Source organism: Pelobates fuscus, chromosome 1 (genome assembly GCF_036172605.1).
Source record: "Pelobates fuscus isolate aPelFus1 chromosome 1, aPelFus1.pri, whole genome shotgun sequence".
Taxonomy (NCBI): domain Eukaryota; kingdom Metazoa; phylum Chordata; class Amphibia; order Anura; family Pelobatidae; genus Pelobates; species Pelobates fuscus.
In genome coordinates, this window is record NC_086317.1 from 107,639,354 (window position 1) to 107,652,387 (window position 13,034).

General features: G+C 35.6%; 1 protein-coding gene across 1 annotated transcript in view; it reads left to right on the forward strand.

Moving 5' to 3' along the window:
- The first annotated feature begins 2,159 nt into the window (after window positions 1–2,159).
- ANOS1 (anosmin 1) overlaps window positions 2,160–13,034 on the forward strand; it is a 143,694-nt gene continuing 132,819 nt past the window's right edge. The window contains exon 1 of the mRNA XM_063450159.1: window positions 2,160–2,552. Within this exon, the coding sequence (XP_063306229.1) occupies window positions 2,328–2,552 (225 nt within the window). The 5' untranslated portion in view covers window positions 2,160–2,327. The remainder of the gene's footprint in view (window positions 2,553–13,034) is intronic.

Consider the following 13,034-nt stretch of genomic DNA (forward strand, 5'->3'; position numbering starts at 1 on the left):
AATTTGGTTCACATAACATCAACATTCAGGGATTTTGAGCTTTACTTTTTAACATTCAGTTATGAAATTTAAGCATTCAGTCCAACTGATCCAAGGTTTATTTATTTTTTATTATTTTGTATAATTTTTTTCAATTTATTTATTTGATTTAGTGGGTGTCCCCTAACCATTAAACATCTTTTTATGGTGTGTCACATGCACCACACACCGAATCACAAACATCATGTGGTCTATTTGAACCCACCAATTTTGCAAGTATGCTTCCTATAAAGAGCTTGCTGAAGTGCTTTATGTGTCTGGAGTGTTGATAGAAATGTATGCTTTTATAACTAGGGGCAGAAACACCTTTATGTCTGTCACTCAGACAGTCAGGGAGGTTTTAGTTTAAGGGGTTTCCAATTACTTTCCAAGATCTTTGGAATTTAAAGAGTTAAATATGCAAACCCAGCACATATATATCTATGTATGTATGTATATAGATTTTTGTGGGAAAAGCAAGTCTTATGGCTTGACTGGTGTGCAGATTTTTGTTTAACATTGTATTGACGATAAATATATTATACACATATTTCTTTATTTTTTATTTATACGAGATGGTACATTTAGCAGAAATCATATATATGGCTTTATATCTAAGATCAAATATTACACAACAGAATTGGCAAACTATGTTTGTTTTGCTTAAGGTTTACATCAAACTTAGAGTACACCTAACAACGACACAATGGTTAATTAAATAATTGAATCTCAATCGTATTCTTTTTCAATCAATACTTTACAGTTTGTGAATTGTGGGTGTTTCCAGTTCCAATGGACTATATTTACATATAAAGCATAGTTTGTATTTATTCGCGTAAGGATTCCCCTGGACTGACAAGGACATGACTGCTGCCCATAGTAGGGGAGGGGAAAAAGTAGGTACAATGTTGCAAAAAGGGGACAAGATAAAATGGGATCAGAGGGAAGGGGACTTACCACTTGTAAGAAGGAGCCTAGGTTAATAAGCTTCCTGCCCTCCCTCCCTTAATGTTGTTGGTTGTTATGGTCTTGTTTTTTTTTGTGTTGTTTCAGTTATTTTTGTCCCAGCGCGGTTTCCTGGCCAGCGCAAGTGACGGAAGTGCGAGTTGGCTTTGGGATTCGCAGCCTGCTATATATATATGGATTGTTTGTCTGTTGGGCAATCACCCCAACAGCTGACAGGTAGAAGGAATGCTGTTGCGTTGATTTAATTAATTAAAGCTGTGGCTGTTGCCCTTATCCAAATAAATAAATAAATAATACACAGGTGTCGTGTCATTATTGGGGGCAACGGGAATTATGGTCTGGGTCAGCAGTCATGTTATCACTTTTGTAACAAGGTGATGGGAGACTGCATGTGCCAATCAAGGGTGTTGTGGTCTAAGTGTGAATTCTATATAATGTTAAGAAAAACACTCCAATCGCCATAACCACTATAACCCTCTGTAGTGATTATGGTGCCAGGAGAGCCAGGGCACCCTGAGTAATTTTTTAGAATAGCTTGCCCTGCCAGGTGCCCATGGCCAAGGTACTTCTGGCACCATAACCACGACAGTGGCTGTTGTGGTTATGATTCTTGGTGTGTTTCTTTAAGGAAGAGATAAGTAAAATAAAATTAAATGTATATCTAAAATATTATAGATGGATGACAGCCAGACAGACAGATATATGATATATAGATGATAGATAGATAGATAGATAGACAGATAGATAGATAGATAAAAAAAATATATATATTTTTTTTTTCTGTAATGTATTTATTGCCAGATAACATGCATGTGCTCATTGCCTCCCTTTATTTATTTAAATAATGTGAGCTCAGTCTATTTCCTTCCAGGAAAGTCCAATTATCTCCCACACATGTTTGCTCTGCAGCAATGTAATCCTGTTTACAACCTGCCCATGTTGTTTCCCATCACCCACCTACATTATTTTACACTGAATAAACTTCGCATCCTTTTCACTGCCTTTATGTCCCATGTCATATTGTTCCTGTCTATTGCAATTCCATTCTCCTTCATTTTACACACCAGGCTGCTGTCAGTCACTGGCCTTCCCCCTCAGCCAATGGGGCTCAGTGCTGTCAGGCCGAGTCCACCCTCGGGAGGTGCAGCTGCCTGGGGTAGGAGTGGTGAGCAGCAAGAGGAGGAGGAGAGATGTGTTGCTGCTAAAACCAAATAGAGTTGAATGATTGAACTTTCTTTTTTAGTTTCTGCAGCACTGTAGCTCAAATCCGCTTCCCACTCAGCCTTAGTCTAAGCACAGGGGGAGCGCAGCCATCCTATTCTGTGACTGATCTGCTGGAGAAGATGTGGCTGAAGGATCAAGGCTGGTCTATGTCCCTTTCCCTGTGGATTATCTTGCTTTGGGTCAGCTTTCACACAAGCAACTCATCAGCAGCTGCTATTGCTGCTGCTGCTTCTCGGAAACAAGACGAATCCTTCTCCATGCTCAGTATTTACAGAGCTAGATGCACGTCCAGGTGCCTGAGCCTGCACATCACTCGTATCTCTGCCTTCTTCAAGCACTTCCAGGTACTCTATACCCAAGGTGACCATAGGGTCCCTTTAATTACTCTGTGATCTGCGCGTCCGGAGGTTCGAGTCCAGGCTCAACCACTTACTTTCTCCATCATTCTCACTCTTATTAATTTATATCGTGTGTGTGTGTGCCACTAACCACATCCCAATCAATCCAATATGTTTAAATGTGCCGTTTTTCCATCTGTAGTAATAGCTTCCGTGGTAAAGGGAAATATCCACCTGTGCAGATGACAGATGGGAACTTTGTAGCAGCTTGCAAACGTTCTATAGGCAGAAACACAAAACATCTTGTGATTTTAGGAGAGTTCTAAATACATCATTTGTGGTTCAAAGTCAAAACCAGGATATACCATATGTAAGATCCCAGCTCACAAGGTCCTGTGAGTGGAGTTGAACTCTTGCTCGCTAAGCATGCATTCCTGATAAGTTACCTTTCCAGTCAGTTCAATAAGAGACATATTGATCTATGCACAGGTTATCAGGATTTTATTTTATTTATTTTTTATGTGTAGTGCAAAGATAAAATCAAATTGTACAAGGCATCTGTGGCATCTCACAGATTTCTATCAAACATGAGCATTTGTAACCTATATTTTTAAACTAATCTTTTTTGCTGTATTTTATATTCACTTTTTTTTTTTTTTTAATAATTAAGTACTAAAAAAAAAAACAAATAAAAACATTAACGCGTGTATTTGCGAAAGTGTCTTATTCAGGTCAGCTGTTGCAGATTTCCATAGACGTAAGGTTTTAAAATTGAGCAGACTGATTTTCTTTAAAGCATTATTCCATAAACTGTTGTGTGTAACAGATAAGGGGGGAAACGTATTTATGGAACATTTTAACCCTTCTCCTGCTGAATGGCAATAGCAATTACCGTGAATGGGTTTCTTGTCTGCCTTGCAAGCTACACTGCAATAAGGTCTATGCATCATGAAATATACATTACCCTCCATTGAACCTGTCTCTGGTGATCTGTGTTGCAGTACTAAGATCCAGGAAACTCACTGGCTCATAATCACGATGTTCAAAAACATGTTTCCGAAAACAGTGTCTTTCTTTTTTGTTTCCTTTGATCTAAGTGTGTTTTTGTAGCTACGGGATGGTAAAGGAATAAATGTTGGAGTAGCTGTAGTGCTGTGACTGATCTTTGGCTATATCACTAATGAGATGTATTATTGTCACTATAATATATTCATCATTATTAAATATTAAGCTCTATTTAACATCAACTACTCAAATTAGCATTTGGTATATAGAGATGACTTGGTTATAATGTTAATATTTTAAAGCAACAGAAAGTACTTAAAGAATAACATGACCAGTTTATGATTTATGGGATTTTTATGTAGATGTAAAAAAAAAATATTCTTTAATTTAATAGATGCACTGTTATCTATTGTGGGGATTTAAAAATTAATTGCTTGGTTATTAGTAAATGTACAGAAGTTTTGTTCTCTTCTTTTATATAGAATGTTTGGTAGCATTAAGGGTTGCATGACAGTTTATGACACTTGTTGTTTTTGTGGAGTGACAATTGCCACCTCTCTGGTCAGATAGGCATGTTGAAGTCATAAAAAGACAGGAGATTGTGATGATAGCCTTTTTCAGACATCCTTAGCCTGAAGCATATAATTGTTAAGGCAGCCCTGGCTTATTCTAGAGAGTATTTTATTCCTAATAATATCAATGTTGACCTATTAACCTGTGGGATCCATATAATTATCAAGTGACCTTTAGGTCAATCAACAGAGATCTTAAAATTGCACAAGTGTTCTATTTTCTTTTGTTTATAGGATAAATCTATAGGTACCATTTGTACATCTAATAGTTTTGGATGTCTGTCAGGTAATATTTGGCACACGCATGTCATAAGCATATCTTAAAAGAAAGCAAACTCCAATTATCTTCTCACAAAATGACGTATATTATAAAATATGACATTTTCTATGATTTTCTTTGTAATCTGAAACAAGATCTATGCCTGTTTTTCATTTAGGATCAGACCCTTTCAAAACATTGGTAATAATGCTTATATTAACCCGTGAGATTGCTTTTTTTCAGTTATCTATCCATAAAAGGGATTTCTTGATGCTTGAATCTGTGTAGGGGGTATTTTTTATAGGATATTTGGAAATATGAAACAGGCACATGCTTGTCAGCGGAGATCTCAGACTTCTTTTTTTTTCAAACCTGTATTGAGGTTTTTAGAGGTTTTAAGTCAATGGCTAAGTCACCTGAATTTACATATTTCCGCCATCATTTTTTTTGAAAAGAGATAAATTGTTGCGTTTTAAAAATCTAAAAAATAAAAAGTAATAAAAAAAACTATGCAGTTGGTATCAGTCAGTTTTATTTGAAAACATATTTCTCACTTTTTATCATGTCTGTAAATTACAAATTTAAGGGCCATTTTTGTTAAATTTTTAGCAGTTGGCATTCGCACAGAATTAATACTTTGATAAATTACTTCAGAATATAAGCTTCTATGTGATGACTTGGCAGAGATATCAGAGTTGTGTGATAGGGTTATTTCCATATTTCTGTGGATTATTTAAATAATTAGATTGTGACTATCATGGGACATTATTCTGAGCCAAGCAACAGCATTGGTTGTACCCTGTTTTAGTCTATACATACATGATTATGTATATATGTATAATCATTAATCATGTATTATTCATTGCTTGCAATGGATGGTGTTGTATATTGCATAACAGGAGATTTCATTAGTTTTGCTAATTTTATGACGATACAGGAGAAATGACACAACTCAGATTTGTGTGTAACATGATAGCTAACTAAGAGCTATTATTTTAAAGAAAAAAATCTGAACCATTAAAAAAATAAATAAATATGGTATTTTATGCCTTGATGTCCTGTTATAGCCAGATCAATGAACCCAGACAATGCCACATATGGTACTGTAGAGGAAATCCCTTAGTGTGCATGCACTTGTAGAGCATGTCTCTGTGGATACCCGAGTGTGCATGAGTTGGCCTGGGGCATCAAGAGATGATGACTTTGCCTTGAGTACATAAGTGCTGTAAAAATGCTTATACTTTCCTTCTCTGTTATATTCATCCATGTAAGCACTTCAGAGGAGTTTAATGGTATGAGAGAATTAGAGACTGTCCCTTTAACTGAAGGAGGACAAGTGGTAGATCGATATGATAACAGTGAAAGCATTTGTGGAGATTCATTGTTGAATCTTTAGGTGTTAAATGTTTTGGGCCCCAAACCCTCTGCCCCTCTTTTCTATACTAATGTCCCTCTTTTCTAGGAGCGCCATATTGTTTGTGTGTCTAAGTGTAAAACAGAGTTATACAGCAGTAACACTGAAATGAATGTGTGTTTAAACTACAACACATGTGTTGAGAAATCAGTTTGTGTCCATTGGATACATTGTTCTTGTTATTAATTAATTTTAGTTACCTAAATTGTTAAAAGTAAATCACCTAAAATATCTCAGAACCACACCTCCACTAGCTTGGTTGTAAAATAATGCAACCGCAATTTAGCTGTTTTGTACTAATGGGACATCAAAAAAGATCCTGGGTTTAATTAGTTAAACATCAAAATAGATACATTGGAAAAACAATATCTAACTTGTCTTAATATGAGATTTTTAACTATCTGGCTGTGTTGTAATGTCCACTTCAGATATATCTGAAAAGAGGGCCAGATAAGAATGAGTTCATTAACTCACCACAACTTCCTTTCAATTGAATAGCCTCATTGAACAGTAATGTGTTCACAATGGATTTGCTAAATGTCAGTCAAATTAGTTGAGTTGAAAGAAAATCCCCAACTAAACTGAGTTTGAGATTTTGCCATATAAAGTTATTTTGGCCTTTGTTGTCCAGGTTGGTTTTCTTCTTACCACAACTTTTTTATGTAGCCAATAAAATCAGAAAAAATACTTGAATGCATGTAATGTTAATGTGAATCAAACAGCCACAAATCATAGAGCTTTTTACATGCCGTCCTGTTGTAAGACACATTTTCCAGTAAACAAAAAAAGTACATATTATATTTTCATAGGAAGTGGCTTCACTACATAATGGAATCTAAGTGAAAAAAGCAGTGTATTCACATCAATTTCTATGCTATATTGTGCTATATTGATATCTTCAGACATGTACTATGGAACTGACTCAAGCGGAGTTGGTTCCTTAAGGTGAGGATTCCAGTTTGAGTGATTATTTGAGTCCCATTTGGAAGAAGTATACAATATGATAGCATGTTGACAGTATTTTGCAAAAACAAAAAAAAATACACTGCTATATACAAATATTGGATTCAATGTATCCCCAAGTAATGTGTACAAGTGTAATCATCTGAAAATAAAATATTGGAGGTCATATGGTGTGTGTGCCCCCCCCCCCCCCCCCCCACCACCACCACCACTAATTAAAAACATACCCTCCTTTCTTTGCATACTTGCTTTGAAGTAATGTAAGGACTAAAAAAATCTGTTAAACCCCAAGTGCACACATAAAAAGATCAATGGTTGTATCCAAAAATGACCTGTCTTCTTTAAAAGTGGGTTTTTACCCTTTTTATCACAGTGGAATGACCAATCACACAGTAGTCTTGAACCAATCTTATCTGACTTTTTTACATTTTACTTTCTTTTGAGGGCCAGTTGGGCGATCAAGAATAGAAGCCATTCTCTGAGGAACCTTAGAGAACTGTAGCTTGCCTTATGGACATTTAGCTTCTTAATAGGTCTCAAATGAGTTTTAGTTCACATGTGTCATTTCAGTTGGACATCTGGTCACTATTGACTAGCCTTCCTTGAGCATTTTTAGCCTAAAGCACCCAAAGGAAATATCAGTCTTTCTTGTGGTCATAGACAATACAGCTGTGTTGGGGTTTACAGCACACAAGTGTTGACTATGTGACATAGCTTTCAAGTGACCAGCATGTTCAGGGTAGTTTTTTTTGTTTCTGTAAAACAGGCCATTTGCTGGTGATGATTTGCAAAACACTGATCTGTTCTTTAGAGTAGCTCATTTATCTATAGATGTTTTTTATTTCAGCAGAGATTTTTCCATTTTATACTTCAGTGAAGAAGAGTTTTTATGGATCATAGCTAGGGTGCATAATTAATTTGCAGTCGAGCTAGGTGAAAAAAAGTAAAGTTGCTTAATTTAGAATGTGAGGGAAATAAAAATCTGATTTTATTTTTAGCAAACTTTACATATAAGCCTTGTTCCTTGTTTAGGGTAAAAAAACTAAACTTCCCTCATTTAGACAGGGAAAAACATTAAGGTTTTGGAGCAAGGTCACCTATCATTGTTGGCACAGAAAGGTTTATTTTCATCCTGAATGCATAATGTCAGCAATTTAGTTAAATTATGTGTTTTTCTATCAAATTTCCAAAATATAATAAATGAGAGCAAGGTGAGTTGTCAGTTCAGATTTTCATAGTGTTTCACAGTAGGTAATAGAGAAAGAAGCAAATTCAATTGATTATTTCAGCATAACATAGGGAAGGTGTTATCAATTATTAGAGGAACATATATATATATATATATATATATATATATAAGCAGGCAGATTATGTTCTAGAATCTCATACTGTATGGACGGTGATGTCATTAGTGCAATTATTTTCTGTAATTAACAGCTAACAGTGTACAAATCCCCTATGTGTCACCTGGGAACTTAATTTCAGGCAAATGGCGACATACATGTCCCAAGCTGCCCAAGATTAGTGGGAGTTACGCAGCCAAGCAGCACCTTCTGATATTTTAATGAAAGCTGAAATAGCAGTCATGCAGAATGGTAACTATGACTAATCTCAGGCAGCAGTGGTGCATATTTGTTCCAATGCTGTCCTTAGAATGTAGACCTTTCTTTAACCTTTACACGCGACATGACACATTAACCCCTACAGTACCCTAACACACTATTCTACACTGCAAATTAACCTCTACACTACACCTTAACCCCAACACTACACAAACACTAGACATTAACCCCTACACTACAATACCTTAATACTTATCCACTACGCTACGTTAGAGGGTTACACCAAACACTGTGACCATTTCAACGATTGGTGCTTGGAGTCTCTGTTGGGAACCACTTCAGTATGAAACACTATACATACAACGATCGTCTTTGTTGCTGGAGGTGTATCTACTTCCGGCAGCATCATTAGCAGCCCAGAACTCTTCTAATTTTAAACATGTGCATAAAAGGTACCCTACCCTAGCAAATATCTTTTGCTTAAAATATATTCCCTTTATTTATTAATAAATATGTATTTTATCAACATATATTCCCTTTATTTATCAAAAAATATTTATTATATCAACATATAATCCCTCTATTTATAAATAAATATTTATTATATCAACATATAATCCCTCTATTTATAAATAAATATTTATTATATCAACATATATGCCCTCTATTTATTAATAAATATTTATTATATCAATATATATTCCCTCTGTTTATTAATAAATAATTATTTTACCAACATATATTCCCTCTATTTATAAATACATATTTATTATTTCAATATATATTTCCTCTATTTATAAATAAATATTTATTATATCAATATATATTCCCTCTATTTATAAATAAATATTTATTATAAAGTTAAATATATATTTCATTATTATTATTTTTTTTAGTGGAGAAATAAGTGCAATATAATGGCTATTTAGGCCTAAACTTTGCAGTTTTCCGCAGTTCCCATATTAGTGAATAAGTCTTAGAATTAAACCCATCTTGAGCCATCTTCATAGTGTGTTTCTGATCATGTCATCAAAACGATACTCTGTGACTGTTTTTTTAACAGGACATTTATTGTATGTTGAGTGTGTGCATCATTTAATACAATGCCTGTTATTTGGTCAGAGTGTAGTCCATTAACGCTAGAAAAGGTGATCAATACCATGTTGAAATAAAAGGCAGACAAATACTCAGAAACCAAAAAAAAAATAGTTTAATCTTTCAGGTGCATCTTCAGACTTGATAAGTAAGGAATCAGGATTGCAACGTTCACTGGTAGAATATCCATGCAGGAATAAGATTAGGTGTGTCAGTGGAGCATTCACTTTAAAATACACTGTCAACTGCTATGTCAACTTCTGGACTTTGGTGACCAATAAAAATGACCAAAAGACATATGGGGGTGGGGGGAGAAAGAGACAGACATATAGAGAGAAGGGGGCTGTGAGATTATTTAATGAAACTGTCGCTTTGGCCTAAATTACACTTCTCATAACCCATAAGATTGATAACATCTCATATATGTGTAGGAACTTTCTGTAATTGCACGGCTATTAGCGATTTTTGTTTTTTGTTATTTTTGCTTGTGTCTTTCACAAGCTTTCTTGATCTTCTGAATTGACCATAAAGCCTTAATGTTGTGTGTTAGTACCTTCTGCACTGATTTGTACAGATATACTAAGTGGCTTCATTATTAGATACACCTGTTTGTTTATGTAAGTTGACATAAAATCATGTGGCTTAAACTCAATAAATTGTGTTGGACAGAATGTAGAAAACACATGATCTAAGTGAATGTAGCAGAGGTGTGATTTTTCCAGCATCACAGAAACAGCTGACTTCTGGTATCAGCCCTAGAATTGACAACAAATGTGATGTGGATTGGTTATAGCAGTAGGAGTATATGCTGAACTCCCTTTCTTTCATTTAACAACTGGAAGTTGTGGCTACCATGAGCATTTGACCACCAAAAAATGGGCAACTGAACAGGGAAAAACATGACCTGGTTCGACAAACTGTGTTTTTCCATAATTATTCATATGAATGGGTTAGAACATCATATAAATCCCTTGATAAAGGTTTTTGAAAAGGCCCTGAGGTTGGGTTGAAACAATAAGTAGCTACACCACCAAAATAAACAACAAATCCTTATTGTTTTTCATATTATAAATCCCATGAATCTTGAATCAATGATGCAGAGTTGTGTTGGTAATAAAACAGTGGCGGACAAGTGTTAAGTACATATAATGTCCACAATAACCAAATGAAAAACAATTAAATGCCACAGCTTACCTAAAGGAACACTATAGTTTTAGGAATACAAACCTGTATTCTGCAATAGTGTTCTCCGCTTTATCTAGTTTAAGGCACCCCTAAATATGAATACAAAATGGAAGAAAGGTTTTACTTACCTTTCTTTTGAGCGCTAAGATCAAGTCGCTGGAGCCGCTTGATCTGCCTCCTATGACATTACTCCGACACTTAAAAGTCCAGTTCAGTGCTCCTTATAGAGTAGCATTTGAGACTAAAAGCACATGAGCTGCAGCGCTGCACTCTTTTGTAGAATCTCAATGAGAACGGATTTGCTTTGTCATGGTTTTCACTATGCAAGGTAGACAGCCACTAAAGTAGTATGTAACCTTGCAATGTAAGCATTGCCGTATCTTCTAATTGACAGTCTTTACATTGCAGGGTTAAAACCAAAGAACCACTCCATCCAGACCACTTCATGCCTACCAACAGTCCTGCTTTTGGCAGGACAGTCCCCTTTTCAGGGTGCTGTCCTGCTGCCCCTCTTTAGCTCCCTAGTGTCCCACATTTTAGGACACATTGGAACTGTCCCCGCGTAGCACAGCACGAACGCACCAATAGACTCATTAATGCTGTGTAGTGGGCACTATGACCATGCAGGGAGAGCTTTAGCAGTGCTCCCTGCATGGTCTTGGTAGCTGGGGGCCGAACAGGCTGTCTGTCAGTGAGAACACCCCTCGTAGCCCCGCCCACCTATCCCGATTTACTGGAGGGAAATGTTGGGAAATATGCCACTTTATTTAGTTTCTGAATGTATTCATGTTCTGGAGGCAAATGGACGTTTACCCATTAGATAGATTTTTGTTAATACTGTAACGTCACACACAAAGCCATGTATACACATTCATACATATACAACACACAACCCATTTCACATCTGTCTTTGAGTTACATGGTAATAAAATATTAAAGATAAATATTAAATACATCTATACCTTAGCACTTGATATTAGAATAATAATTATTATAATATATATTATTGTATTTATAAATCACCAGTGTATTCCACAGTAAAGTAATAACTACATCATCTCCTACTAGTTTAGACAATGAAATTCTACTTTATGCAAGTGTGTTCTGTGCTGATTAGGAAGTACTGGCTGTAATATTATATTTATTGGGTATGAAGAGTGCGTATAGTGTAGACAATATCTGCATGGTGTTTGGGAATTCCATTGCTCTCAGTGTTGACAGATGCCATCATTGTTGAAGATTGATGTCTATTTGTTGAGTTTGGCACTAAGATACACACCTTTTAAGTTCTAGAATCGTAGCCCTTGTGAAATCATTAAGTAAATGAGCTTGTATACGAGTCTTAAAAATGAAGATAAAGAATGAGGCAGACATCCTTGCTTTGATCTGGTCAGCTGTTGGCTTGTTGTGGCATGCCATAAACGAATGCAAGCAGTAAAGGTTTGACATTGAATGGATTTCACTGTACACAAACCAAGAAAGAATGGAATTGAAATTGACTTCTCTTATTTGCTGAAATGTCTACTGATTTGACTTAAAAGATTATTTGAACAACCATTGCAAACAAAAATAGCTTTAAGAATTTTTTTTTGCTTATTTTGCCAACAGGTTTAGGGGAGTTGGCTATTAAAACACCTCTCTTCTTTAACACTTTAATGTAATGGCTGATATACTGTATCAGTAGTTCATACAGTGTGCTTTTATCTTGAACAAGGTTGTAAACATATACTTTTATGTTAGTTTCTCTGATTGTTAACTGCAATGTCAAATCATGCATTGTATCTTTTTCTTTCTTTCTTTCTTTCTTTCTTTCTTTCTTTCTTTTTCTTTTTTTTTTTTTTTTTTTTTTTGAGGAATTCAACCTTCAGTGTATCTTGGGATTTAGAACTCCAAGTAATGAATCTGTGTCAGGCAAATGCAATGGTCTGGACCAGACAGATTAAGAAGTGATTATAGCGATATATAGGTGATGCTACCATGTAGTCAGATTTAATGGGAGTTTAGCACATTGATCTGTGCAGCTTCCATCGGAGAATTGAGGGTAGATACCTAGAGAACCGATGTATTCCCATAACTCAATGTTATATCACTTTAAATATATTTTGATCAAAATGACTTGTAGTTTGGGCGTACTCTTTGTCTGTCCTTGCTAGTTCATAAATAAACCCCTTGCTTGTGAGAAAGATGATGCTGTGCTTATAAATCTACCCTTGCCTGCAATAGACTGTTTTTCAAGTAGTTCAATACTCAGTACCATTTTTAAAATGATGTTAATAATTCACAGAATTATTGCATTCGCTAACCGGAAGCAGGGGCGGCGTGTCTGTGAGTGTTTTTGTCTGTCAGTGATTGAGTATGTGTCTGATAGTGAGTGTGTGTGTCTGTCAGTGAGTGTCTACAGTGTGTGTGCTTGTCTGTCAGTGTGTGTGTATG